This window comes from Canis lupus, chromosome 18 (genome assembly GCF_048164855.1).
Source record: "Canis lupus baileyi chromosome 18, mCanLup2.hap1, whole genome shotgun sequence".
NCBI lineage: Eukaryota > Metazoa > Chordata > Mammalia > Carnivora > Canidae > Canis > Canis lupus.
Window position 1 is genome coordinate 4,648,061 of NC_132855.1, and position 14,539 is coordinate 4,662,599.

At 37.6% G+C, this 14,539-nt stretch overlaps 1 protein-coding gene across 1 annotated transcript in view; it reads right to left on the reverse strand.

The window, feature by feature from the left end:
- CFTR (CF transmembrane conductance regulator) overlaps positions 1-14,539 on the reverse strand; it is a 164,052-nt gene that overhangs the window by 113,925 nt on the left and 35,588 nt on the right. The window contains exon 4 of the mRNA XM_072783316.1: positions 3,729-3,944. Within this exon, the coding sequence (XP_072639417.1) occupies positions 3,729-3,944 (216 nt within the window). The remainder of the gene's footprint in view (positions 1-3,728; positions 3,945-14,539) is intronic.

Genomic DNA, 14,539 nt, shown 5'->3' on the forward strand with positions numbered 1-14,539 from the left:
AATAAGTAACATAGTACCACAGCTAAAGAATTAGGTATTTTTAAGTAAAGGTAATGAAAATTATTTTATTTATTTTTTTTTTTTTTAGGTAATGAAAATTATTACTTTATGTTCATCTACCTTGGTATTTTCTCAGATTTATAAATACTTCTCTTCACAAAAAATACTATACTAGCATGCCTGTGATTATTTCGTTTTTCAGCATCTAGACAGCAATGACATGTTTTCTACTCCAAAACAGGAATGATACAGCCCATTTATATAGTATAGAGGTTTTGGTAGGGTTTTTTGTTTTGTTTTGTTTTTATAGGAAGCAAAGTTTGAGATTAAAACCTATAACTTTGGAACACTTGGGTGGCCCAGTGGGTTAAGGGCCTGCCTTCAGCTCAGGTCATAATCCAGGAGTCAGGAAATCAAGCCCTGACTCCCTGGTCAGCGGGAAGTGTGCTTCAGCCTCTCTCTCTGCCTCTTCCCCCTGCTTGTGTTCACACACTCTCTCTCCCTCACAAATAAATAAAATCTTTTAAAATAAAAAACTTAAAAACCATAACCTTAGAGTAACCCTACTGACCTATAACAGAGTTCTATAATAATTCTATTGAATGAAGTTACAGTTGAAGTCGACAAAAGTATATTATGAATCATTAAGGATTTTTGTGAAAGACTGTATTAACGATACAAAATCCTTAAATAGTACAAAGAAAAATATACCCCTATACACAAATATAATTGTTAAGTAGATAAATCAAACACAATTATGAAAGATCACAGTTTTACTTAGGCTGTAAAATTCAGTAAGAATTGATTAGCCATTAGATGCCTTTGATTGGAGAGTACCCATCCAGCATTGTTTCAACTGAATGTATCTATATTGAGCACTTAAGTGATGCAAATCACTGGAGTCAAGGCTCAGGGATTATTATTAGGATTTACTAATGCATTGTTCTTTTTTTAAAGATTTTATTTATTTATTCATGAGAGACACAGAAAGAGGCAGAGACACAGGCAGAGGGAAAAGCAGGCTCCCTGAGGGGAGCCCGATGTGGGACTGGATCCCAGGACCCTGGGTTCACGCCCTGAGCTGAAGGCAGACGCTCCACTGCTGAGCCACCCAGGCGTCCCCACTAATACATAATTCTTGCCTCAGGGTGGAGCATACACAACCACATATGGTATGGTAAATGAGCTAAAGGGTGCAGAACATAATAGGGTAGGTAAGAGAAGGTTCACACATCTGGTTATAAAAATCTGCACTTTATTGAGGAGATAGAATTTAAGATGGGTGGAGAATAATGAACAGCAGTTAGATTAGCACAGATGAAGAAGGAATCAAAGCACTTCATTTCAAATCACTATTAGAACAGAAGGACAGGGAAAATTCTATCGAGCTGGTTAATACATGACTCAGTAAGAAACTGTCCGTCTCGGGATTTGAGTCCTCTCCAGAGGCCTTCACAGGAAGCTATGCACACAGGGAGCACTCAGTGAATATTTGTTCATTTTAATTACCTCTATCTTCTAGGAATTCAAAGGATAAATTTAATTTGTATTCATTATTTTCTTTCATTTTTAAAGTTTAATCGACATATAATTGACATACAATCCTGTCTTAATTTCAGGTGTACAACATAATGATTTGACATTTATAAATGTATTTAGATTTATCATCTAAAATATAATTTGGGGGTGCCTGGGTGGTTCAGGGGATGAGCATCTGCCTTTGCCTGGGGTCCTTGGATTGAGTCCCCACATCGGGCTCCCCGCAGGGAGCCTGCTTCTCCCTCTGCCTGTGTCTGCCTCTCTCTCTCTCTCTCTCTGTCTTCATGAATGAATGAATAAAATCTTTTAGAAAATAAATACAATATAATGTGAATGCATAATAGTCACAGATCTTAGAACAATGCAGAACAGCACTGTAGTACAAACATTGGGATATTGTAGGAAAGAGTTCGTGGCTGCCTGCCATGTGGATGGACCTGGTCAGATATGGGACCAGTTAACTTTAGGCTCACTTTAGGGACCAAACCACAGCCACAGTGAAGATACAATTGCATTCTCTGGTGATGATGCCAACGCAGGCCAATAAGTGTGCCTAGAGGGGTAAACCAACTGGGTAATAACACAACTATTCAAAAATGAGAGGAGGAAGGAGAGATACAATAGCCTCTAACTTTTCCTGAATGTGTTCTGGATCTGTAAGTACATAGATTGCTGTATTTGTGCTAAATGTTATATAGGGACTTATTTACAAACTAACCCTCTCCTTCTTTGATCCCCCCTTCCCTTGAGCCCAGAGTACTTCATACCTCTCTCCTCCTGTATAACACAATTTGCCTTGCTCTATCACCCCAGTACTTCCCCGCTCTGATATCTAGATAATCCCCCATGTCAAGGACTATGATTTACCCATTTCAGAAATTTCGAAGTTTTTGCACAGTTCTCCATACTTTTTAGGTCTTAGTTTCTTAAAACATTTTAGGCATAAAACAGGGATAATAGTTCTTACCATAGAGAGTTTTGGAGAAGATCAAATGAAATAATATATCCAGTTCACCTAGAAGCTTGTCATGGACGTCCTTAGCTATTATCCATCATTATGATAATATGCACTTTTCATAAATATTTTTTAAATTGAATTGAACTTCCTTTGGTGTGCATGCTGTGCCACTCTATCTCCTAAGTGATATCTAATAATTTGTTCACTTACATAAAATTTCTGGATCAAAATAAAATTCTGTTGATTTATTGCCCATCTTTTCCTGGTACTTGTGAACTGATGAGATTGTAACTGAGGTGATCCGACTAAACTGTGGACTCCATTTTTTTTCTTATGCCTCCATAAAAGGCTGTTTTGAACAATAAAGTATGACTATCAAGGTTTTACAACACAACTGACCTTGCCTCTATGTTATGGAGTGTTATGGGTTATTTGCTTGAGGTGATTTCAGATCCATGTCCCTTGTAAGCCAAGTATATAAAGTTTTTACATTGGGGGAAGAAAAAGAGAAGAAAGGTAAAGCAATATCCCAATGATTCAGCCAAAAAGAGCTTTCTAAAATGAGATGGTAGATCCAAGCAGTCACACGTTGTCTAGAAAGCCATGCATGGAAATGACCTTACATTGTGTTTCTAAGGTAGGTAAGTCTTAATCTGCATTCACCTAAATCATGCTTCAGAAACTTGGGCTCTTGTCTGGACAACGCACACAGAAAAGCAGAGGAGGTTCTGATGGCTCCCGTGCATGTGCTGTTGCAAAAATTCTTAATTTACAGGACTCACAGAATGACAAAAATCTAACTCAAAGCAGTGAATGAGCAGATGCCACCACTGTGTCTTAACTAATTAAAGCAGAAACTGTTAATGCTCGGATTAGCACTAACAATTACATACTATACTCTTGTTATTGAGACCTAAAGATAACCTGGCATTTTACCACAGGACGATATTATGCCAATGACTTTTATGTAGATAATAAGCATTGTTTTAATGGAAGCCATAGATTCTAAAAAATTATGACATGACTAGTTTTTTTAAAAATCCATAATACAGGCAGTTTATAGAAGATGTTCAATAATTATTAGCTGACATGAACTGTATTGATTACCAAGGAAAATTAGAAACATTAATTATTGTTGCCATTTACTTCGCAGGCATATAAAATTGATTTCAGCATTTACCCCTTATGTGTATCAACATGACATTTAAAACATGCTGCAAGAAAGCATTACCTTCTTATAAATCAAACTAAACATAGCTATTCTGATCTGCATTCCAATGTGATGAAGGCCAAAAATGGCTGGGTGCAGGAGCAGCGGCCTCATGATAAAGAGAAGGCATAAGCCAATGGCTAGGTAGATTGCAATGGAGCGTTCCTGCTTGTTATCTGGATCATAGGAAGCTATGATTCTTCCAAGTAAGAGAGGCTGGACCGCTTTGGTGACTTCCTAAAAAGAGGAAAAACAAAGAAATTAGATTTCATTTCCTTGTCATAAAATGGCCCCACAATTTCCACACAAAAATTTCCATCTTTAGAGAAGGATTTAAGATGGGCTTACATTGAGAGCCATGCCATATTGACATTATTATCAATATTTTTATACTTTGAAATAAGATTTGATTTGGGTTATAGCAAAAGTCATTTGGAGACAAGTTTATATATAAGGAAGGTATCTCTGAAAAGGGAAGAGTGACCATAAAGTAAAGGTATGGTTTCTGGAACAGTGTGTTCATTGGTAACATTGACATAGCACTGAACAGTTTATGAAATACTTTCATTTGATTTTCATGACAACTTTAGGAGTCAGAGTAGGCATTATTATTTTCACTTTGCAGAAGAAGAAACTAAGGCAGAAGACACCAAGTGACCTGATAAAGAACTAGAAGCATTCTGAGTAGTGGCATTTCTATAATAAAATAGCTTCTCAAGGCAACCACAAAAAGGGGAGCTGCATGCAGGCACCGGTGGCATTTAAATTTAGCCACTTCCACGTCCAGTGTCATGTCCTTCCTGGTCTGGAATAGGTATGGACTTCAGGGAAGGAGCATTATAACCAATTCCAACCTCACGCCCGTTTCCAGTGGTTTATCAACTCTTCAAAGACCTGTGAGTTAACACAGGAGGACGAAAGTTGTGTTTCCAAATGCATCTAATCAGGATCTTCAATTAACTACTAAATCAAAATAACCAATTCCAACCTCAGGCCCGTTTCCAGTGGTTTATCAACTCTTCAAAGACCTGTGAGTTAACACAGGAGGACGAAAGTTGTGTTTCCAAATGCATCTAATCAGGATCTTCAATTAACTACTAAATCAAAATAACCAATTCCAACCTCAGGCCCGTTTCCAGTGGTTTATCAACTCTTCAAAGACCTGTGAGTTAACACAGGAGGACGAAAGTTGTGTTTCCAAATGCATCTAATCAGGATCTTCAATTAACTACTAAATCAAACTGTCCATCAAATTCATTACCACCACTCCTGAATATATGGGAATAGATTTGAATTCAAATGGTGTCTCGGCCATCTTACTAAATTGCTTTCAAAAGGGAAAGACACATAATCTCCCCACCTTGTTCTAGGATGGCCCAGTGAAATGGGGATCTGAGGCTAAACCCTGCAGGGACGTGATGCAATGCTAACTGATTCCATTTCAAAGATATATTTTCCAGCCAGACTGGTAAGCCAGCATTGTTCAGTTTACTCTCCCCGACCCTTAATTTGCTTTGATTCGCCCATTTTCTACAACCTCTTTTCTAAACCTCAAGTGCCCAATACAACAAGCTTTCTTATTCCCAATAAATAAAAATGCTTTTCTCTACCAACAATCATCCCCATTAGGAATCCTAGCCTATACAGAGCCGTTATTGATTGACCACTAGCTATTCATACTATACCTTACATTCAATGTTTCATTTCAAATTAACTGTGTAGACCAAGGCTCTGAATATAAGGAAAGAGTCAAACCTTTTTTAAAAAGTTTCCAAACTGGGACAGCCCAGGTGACTCAGCGGTTTAGTGCCGCCTTCAGCCCAGGTGTGATCCTGGAGACCCGGGATCAAGTCCCACATCAGCTTCCCTGCATGGAGCCTGCTTCTCCCTCTGCCTGTGTCTCTGCCTCTCTCTCTCTCTCTCTCTCTCTCTTTCTTTCTCTCTCTCTCTCTCTCTTTCTCTCTCTCTCTCTCTCTCTCTGTGTCTCTCATGAATAAATAAAATCTTAAAAAAAAAAAAAAAGAACTTATTGGGGGATCCCTGGGTGGCTCAGTGTGGTTTAGCACCTGCCTTTGGCCCAGGGCATGATCCTGGAATCCTGGGATCGAGTCCCACGTCGGGCTCCCTGCATGGAGCCTGCTTCTCCCTCTGCCTGTGTCTCTGCCTCTCTCTCTATGTCTATCATAAATAAATAAAATCTTTAAAAAAAAAAAAAAGTTTCCAGACTAATCACAAGATGGGCTATAGTTTTCTCATCTCACATAGCCATATTCTCAAAATGTTTGAATTATAACTAAAAAATTAAAAATTAAAATTAAAAAACTTTGAATTATAGCAAACAGAAAAGTACTAAAAAGAAAAATCACTTACCTACCTGGATATACCATGTTTATAGTTGCCATATCTGCTAAAAAGCATTTATTTTTTAAAAAATTAAATAAGAAAAAAATTAAAAATAAAAAGTAAATAAGTGCAGAAATTATTGCTTGTTGGTGCATATCATTTTGTGTATGGTTTATGCTTTTATGGCTCATGTATCCATCTTTAGAATATACAGAAAAGAATTAGTTCTTAGGTTTTATATTTATATAAATGGTATCATAGTATGCTTTTTGCAACTACTCTGTATTTAACGGTTTTTAGCATTTATTTCCATTGATACTTGTATATCTACCACATTTACTCTAAGTGCTGCTCAATAGGGTATCCTCGAATAAATCAAGATTTGTCCAATTGCCTTACATTGGGGCAGATGGGTTGTTTCCATTCTTAAACTACTACAATCTGTGCAAGTGATGCCCTGGCTATTTCTTTTTAAGTTTCAGAGACCCATGCCAGACTTGTCTAAAATAGATAACTTTATTTCAAAATACCTCCTTAGACTAGGAAAATGAACTGTCAAAACAAATCTTAGATTTGAAAATATAGGTATAAATTTATCTGTACTATAAATATAATTTTCATGGTGTGTTTGGTAATATTTCATCCTCAAAATAACTTTTAGATCAATATTTCATTCTAGAGTTTTTCTGTATTATGTTATTCTTTGTAGACAAATGCCAATACCACATTTACTTTAATTTCCTTATCCTCAAATATTGGGTTTGCACTTGGCTAAAACGCTTTCTGGAGTTGAAGTTAAGAACACTGGATTCGTATGCACTACCCTTGTTAGAAGTACTGTGTCATCAACCAGTGGAGAGTAAGGATCCTTGGTGTTTACCACGTATACCAGATAAAACATCATTCCTTACTCATTTTAAGACAATCACTGGGGGGGACGCCTGGGTGGCTCAGTGGCTGAGTGTCTGCCTTTGGCTCAGGGTGTGATCCCGGGGTCCTGGGATCGAGTCCTACATCGGGCTTCCTGCAGGGAGCCTGCTTCTCCCTCTGCCTGTGTCTCTGCCTCTCTCTCTCTCTCTCTCTCTGTGTGTCTCTCATGAATAAATAAGTAAAATCTTTAAAAAAAAAAAAAAAAGGGCAACAATAACTGGGAAAGTAAGGATTCTGATTGCTACTCAGGAATCCATGCTTATATCATAATCTCCACAAATATCTTTCACCCTTTCCCAGGCCCATATGCCTACATAGGTATTCTCCTGATAATACATCAGAGAATACAGAACCACTGATCAACACCGCAGTATGTATTCCTAAGGAACAACATCTACCCATGGAATGTTAAAATGAGCATTCTGAGGAAAAAAGAAAAATACTTTGGCAGTTGAGCTATACACAGAATTTTTAGAATTGGAAATGTACAGGTAGAAATTTTTTTCCTACTGAGTAATTTGAACTACAGTCCCTACCACTGTCTAGCCAGTATATTTTTGCCATAACCGGCCATCTCTATCACAACAGACCTACTTGCTAAGGAGTTATTCAGTTGCAATTTTTTAACAAAATGAGTAAAATGTGTCTTAGTCTGATTCAGGGATCTATTTTACACATATTCATTGCTGAATTGGTCCTCATCTTGCCTGTATCGACAGATGACATGCTCATCCTTTGAACAATAATGGCAATTCCACAGACACCAGTAGTAGTACTCTGGGAGGGCACATGTTCATACAAAAAAAAATGCAATTTCTTTTTGGTAGAGAAAAATTCCAATAATAGCATCATCATCTGCAAACAGCAAACTGACATAAACCTCACCACAATATGGAACCGTCAACATTCAAGGACAAAATCACCACTCCAACCCCCCCCCAGCCCCCCCACCCCTGTTTTTCCCTAATCTGTTTGAAGCAGCGTGTTCTCTAATATTTACAATGGAACCACTTACAGATAGCACCTGATTTTTTTTTTTTTTTTTTAGAAGGGAAAACAATGGTAACCAGCTTAGTCTATGAAGTAGAGTCCTTTACAGAAATCATCCCTGAAAATGACTGGGAAAAACAAAGTCCTCTCTTCTTAATATGTGAAAGTTTTGTATACCCATGGCTTGCACTATTCTGAAATACAAGAAATTTCCCAATTTGCCATCATATAAAATAATGTAAGCAGACTGACACTCGAATGTCACAAGGAGTAACATAAATTTATTTGAAAATTTGATTACATTTCATTACTTGATTATTACATGTTTATTATGTTTTATGAACAAATAAAGATGCAATTTACCTAATGTTTCATTTAGATAATATAAGAAGCCTGATATCTATTTTTAAGCTAGCGTGACAGTGAAATTCAGAAGTCATGAAACCCAAGGTCCTATCCACATTACCTATGCTATCTGTGTCACCTTAGTCTCTTCCTTTCTCTGATGTGTTCTTCATTGATAATCCAAGTGGGGGCAAGCTGATCTTGAAGGTCCCCTCCAGTGCTAACATCTCTGTTTATATGATCTGAGTCTGAGGAGTCTCCTGACAGAGACTGGGGATTCCTTTGGCAATTGTCCTGGCCCACATCCTGCCACGACTACTGGCATTTTCTACTCAAGGAGATACAGATCAGAACAGTGTGGGTTCAGAAGACAATCTGGGTAGAGAGTCAGGTTAGAGAACCACATTCCTGGTGGGAATAATCTTGAGTCCCAGTTTAGATCAGCCTCCCAGAGAAAACTTAAGTAGGCTGAAAAGACCTCCTGGGAGACGTATCTTTCATAGGACCCTCCACAGCAAAACTCAACATCAGCTGTGGCTGAATGTAAATCCTTTCACCATTTCTGTCCTACCTGCATAACTAGGACGGGCCAGAAGCTTCTAGAGAAAGAGAAGTCTGTCTGATATTCAGACTACGAAATTGCAAGTTCAGGTGAAAACAAGAAACTTGGTTTAGGTTTGCAATTACACAATTGCCTTAAAAATTACACTTCTAAACCCAAAGTATAGTTGATTATTCTGATACAAGTACATGATTAGTTGAAGAACTTCTAAGATTACATGACTTTCTATGGTGTGTAGCCAGAAAAATCATCACCATCATTATGTCAACTTGTCTTGAACATATTTTATGTCTTTATTCCCAGGAATACTAGGACATTATTTGAGAAATATTGAGAAGTTAAGGTTTCAATTAAAATTAATGGAATACCAATATTGTTATCTCAATAACAACTATCAAGAAATCTGATGAAACTTCAATACCGGTTTCTGATACATGTTCTAAATATACTTGGATATAAAGATGTTTCGTTAACCTGAGAAAGAAATTCTCCCTCAAGACCACAATCAGCACCAAATTAATTAATACCAATAAACTAATTAATAAAATTCTAGAAGTGTTACTTTTAGGGTTAGGCAAATGCAAACAATAGGAATACTGGCTATTAGAACAATTTAACATTTTTCCAGAAATTTAAGTGAATCAAGAGTTTAATAGGTAGAGGTTTAAAACCTAACTATACTGGGATCCCTGGGTGGCGCAGCGGTTTGGCGCCTGCCTTTGGCCCAGGGCGCGATCCTGGAGATCCGGGATCGAATCCCACATCAGGCTCCCGGTGCATGGAGCCTGCTTCTCTCTCTGCCTCTCTCTCTCGCTCTCTCTCTGTGACTATCATAAATGAATAAAAAATTTAAAAAAAAAAAAACTAACTATACTAAGAAAATAGATTCCTATATGCCAAGCATAATAATCAATTAATTAATTATCTCGATAATATAACAATTTAATACATGAAACATTATAAATACAAGTAATTAATATATGTACCTTAAATACATTTTACAAATGTTAGTAACACATAAAGTTTTAAATAAAAGTCTTAAGGTTTGAAAAATTCCCAATAAAGAAAAAAAACAGATATTGTGAAGATTACATTCCCCTCCAAGTTATTTTGTAAGACTAACACAATCCTCATCAGAATTTCAAGTAGATTCTTTGGAACTGAACTTTCAGCACCAAAGTAGTAGGGACCCTTCGCTTTAATTTCTAAAACAGGGATCCCTGGGTGGCGCAGCGGTTTGGCGCCTACCTTTGGCCCAGGGCGTGATCCTGGAGACCCGGGATCGAATCCCACGTCAGGCTCCCGGTGCATGGAGCCTGCTTCTCCCTCTGCCTGTGTCTCTGCCTCTCTCACTCTCTCTCTCTCTCTGTGACTATCATAAATTAAAAAAAAAAAAATTTCTAAAACAACCTCAACGTGATATATAATACCTACCACAGAAGATCCACCCAGCAAATATTTGTTGAGTCAATAAATGATTCTAAATTCCATATGAAAAAAATGAGAAACTAGTCAAAAACATTTGAGGAATAAGAAAAATGTCAGAGGGTTTACATTACTGGATATTAGGTCATATTATATAGCTATTATAATATGTGGCATGACAAAGAAATAGAGTGATTTATCTGTGAACAGAGAGTACCCATAATAATTTTATATATAATATGGCATTTTAATTCAGTGGAGAAAGGCTAAATAATGTAATAAATGATGAAGAAACTGAATATTCATTTTTAAAATTAGATTTCTATCCCAAACATCCACTAAAACAAATTCCAAATAGATTAGATACTTTCATGTAAAAACAAATATTTGGGGGGGGGGAGGACTTTTAAAAATGTCTGATGACAAAAAGCAGAGAACACAGGAAAAGGTATATAGATTTGGCAACAAGTTTTTAAAAATTAAAACGGGTAAAAACTCACTAGAAACAAATTACAGGCTGGGGAAAACATTCTCTCATATATCCACAAGAAAAAGACAAATGCTAAAAGGAAAAATGCAAAAAAAGGCAGAAAGATATGTAAATGCTTAATTAATATATAAAAACTGTTTAAACTCACTGGAAACCAAAGGTAATGCAAGTAAAAGTAATAGAATACTTTTTCTCACTGAACAATTTGAAAATATGTTTTAAATGATAATACCTGTGATTGGTGAGGATTGAATTTACACAGTAGAGTAGCAAGAAAGCCAGTTAATACAATTGCTTTTTGAAAGCAATTTGAAAATCTGCTAAAATTAGCTTTTAAAGGGATGTGCATTGAAGGATTGTTTGTAATTATGAAAAATCAGAGGCAATATAAGTAAATATTTAACAATGGGGAACTGGTAAATTATGACACAGCCACGTGATTCATTAAACATTAAGGTGATTCAGTAGGCAAGTATATAATGGTATGAAAAGGCATTCACAACACATTAAGAAGGGAAGTGGATTTATAACGTATTATATAAAGCAAGGATTCCTCTCCCTTTATTAAGTATATATTCCCATGGGGGGGCGGGCGGTGGGAAAGTGGATAGACCTAAATCTACCAGAAATTATCTGATTACTTTCATAATCTAAAAAAAATACTTAAAAGAATAAAATTTTGGATAGGAAGTTGCATATCACTTAGGATAATTAATAGATGGTAAAAAGAAAACGCGCGTACAAAAAAAAAATAAACACAGGTATGCTAGATAAGACAAAAAGAGTACTGTGCTTATATTACCAAAGCAAAGTCTTATGATTTGGCTTTTGACAGAGTGAACAAGGGTGTCAAATTTTTGTTTATCTTGATATACCAGAGTCTGGTGGTAATTCCTGGCTTTATACGAGCGCTAAAGGAAGAATTTTTCCATATTAAGCATAGAAAATAAGACCTATCCACCACCACAGTTGTTTAGTTTTTATTAAAATGTCTATACCACATCAAGAATAGAATCTCAAAAAATACTATCATAACATCTGTCTACCTCCGAATCATGCTTTTAGATTCAATGCCTAACTCAAAATGTTTTGCTTCGCTATTTTTCTTTTAGTGTTTATTGATACATTAACTTACCAGCGATGCTCTCACTAGAAATCTAACCTATAGTCTTCATGGTTTATAAGAAAAAGTTCTTGGATTTGTTGATATAGTGGAATAGTAGGATTAATCCAGAAAATGAAATAAGGGAAGGGAAGACATGTTAAAATATCGCTTTTAATTTCTGAAGTAATGCTTAGCATCTTTTTTTTCTTTTTTTTAGAATCTATCATTTTTAAACACTGGTGAAACATAGTCCTGTGCCCTATATTTTTTTTTAATTCATTTATGATAGTCACAGAGAGAGAGAGAGGGGCAGAGACATAGGCAGAGGGAGAAGCAGGCTCCATGCACCGGGAGCCTGATGTGGGATTCGATCCCGGATCTCCAGGATCACGCCCTGGGCCAAAGGCAGGAGCCAAACCGCTGTGCCACCCAGGGATCCCAGTCCTGTGCCCTATAAAAATCAAAAGGGTACTTTAAGATTACTTATAGCATTTAGAGGAAAATGCAAATAATTTGTGCAGGTAGGCCTATTTTCTATTTAAAGACAGAGGAATAGCTATCATTTATGAAGCACTTGCTACGTACCCAGATCTATTCAAGTTTAAATAACTTACCCAGTGTTCCAAGGCTATTAGGTGGCAAAGCTAGGCTTTGAACCAAACGTTTGGCTCTAAAGCCGTCATCTTATTCATAACCATAAATTGAAATGGAAAAGTTATTAACAGGCCAGTTTCTCTCTCAAACATAAGTGCAAGGATTATGATTAGTTCAACATCGACCTGGAAGATCAAGTTATAAGTTTAGATCATCTTGATTTAGATAAATGCCACCTCTCTGGGACCTGTAGCATGGACATATAATTTAAAAGGCTGAAGAGGGACGCCTGGGTGGCTCAGCGGTTGAGCACCTGCCCCTGGCTCAGGGCATGATCCACGGTCTCAGGATCAAGTCCCACGTTGGGCTCCCTGCCTGGAGCCTGCTTCTCCCTCTGCCTACATCTCTGCCTTTCTCTCTCTGTGTCTTTCATGAATAAATAAATAAAATATTTTTTTAAAAAAGGCTGAAGAGATCATAGAGATGATACACTTTACTACAACCCCTTTTTATAATATACTCAAGGAAATGGAGATCCAGGCAAGTTCTTTGATTTGCCCCAAGATCATAAAACAAGCTTGTGGCAACAGGGTATGAGCATGCCCCATGGGAGTTAAGGAAAAACAACAACAACAAAAATGTTCTACCTTTGAAAAAAGATACATGCTTGAGTGCACCACATATATTTTACTTTATTTCACCATTTTTTTCATTAGTCACTACTGGATGCTGGTTAACTACAAGAGCTAAAAATGCACCATATTCTTACCAGGAATGGGAGGCCTGGATGTCCTCATATCCAGTTTAAGTTTAAAAACAAAACAAAACAAAACAAAAACAAACATGATTACAAACAATTCCTAATTTACAAGTCAATTTTGTTCCAAAATTCCACATGAAAGAACAGGAGATGCATTTTGTCTTACATACAGGATTCTCCTGGACATGGTGTTGGATTCCTAGGTTAGCTTTCAAGGGGGAAGGGGGGCGGGGTGGGGGGGGGGCGCTGGGTGGCACAGTTGGGTAAGCCTCAGACTCTATTGTGCGATCAATCCCCGTGTTGACTCCGGGCTCAGTCTAGAGTCGGCTTGAAATTCTCTCTCCCTCTCCCTCTGCCCCTCCCACTCATGCTTGCTTGCTCTCGCTCTCTCTCTCATATATAAATAAACCTTAAAAAAAAAAAGCACATATACAGCTAGGGACACCTGGGTGGCTCAGTAGGTTAAACGTTGGCTTGCCTTTGGCTCAGGTCACGGTCTCAAGGTTGTGGGATTGAGCCCTGAGACGGGCATTCTGCTCAGTGGCGACTCTGCTTGAGATTCTGAGAGTCTGTCTCTCCTTCTCCCTCTGCCTCTGCCCCTTCCCCACTTCCCACACTTGTTCTCTCTCTCTGTCTCAAATAAATATTTTTTTAAAAGTACATATACTGCCGAATGTTCTTGGAGCATCACTCTGTCCAAAGAGTATTCAAATAATTTGGTACATAAAACCCAACGAGCTGTATAACAAAGTTTCTACAGAAAAAGATGTAATGTCTCCCCCTACTGCAATCTTGGAAGAGAAACAGAGTCCCTCTTAGCCATGTATCTTTGCCTTCTCCGTGCGCCCTGTCATCTGCTTCTCTCCAGTGCAGTCTGGGGGGGGCGGGGTTGGGGGGTGGCGGCGCAGGAAGACACAGGAAGTTAACACTAGTCACTTTGGGACTTTCCAGTATACCTCCAGCTGCATTTTAGTGTCAGTGGATCCCCCCCATCACTTTTATTCAGGGGCTCCTTGGTCCCAATGAATCTATTTACTTCTCTTTCCATGACTATTTTTCTCCCACAGTCCTCCAAAGCCTTCACCTGAGAGCTTTTAGAATGTCAGGGTCTCTCCAGAATCCTCCCGAATCAGAATCTGCATCTTGGCTCCATCCCGAGTCACTGGTATGCATCTTAAAGTTTCAGAAACATAGCTCTTCTGTCATTAAAGAGTTAATATTCGTTTTTAAACTTTTCTATATTAAGAAAAAAAAACAAACTAGAAAGTTCCCTCAGTGCCACCCAACC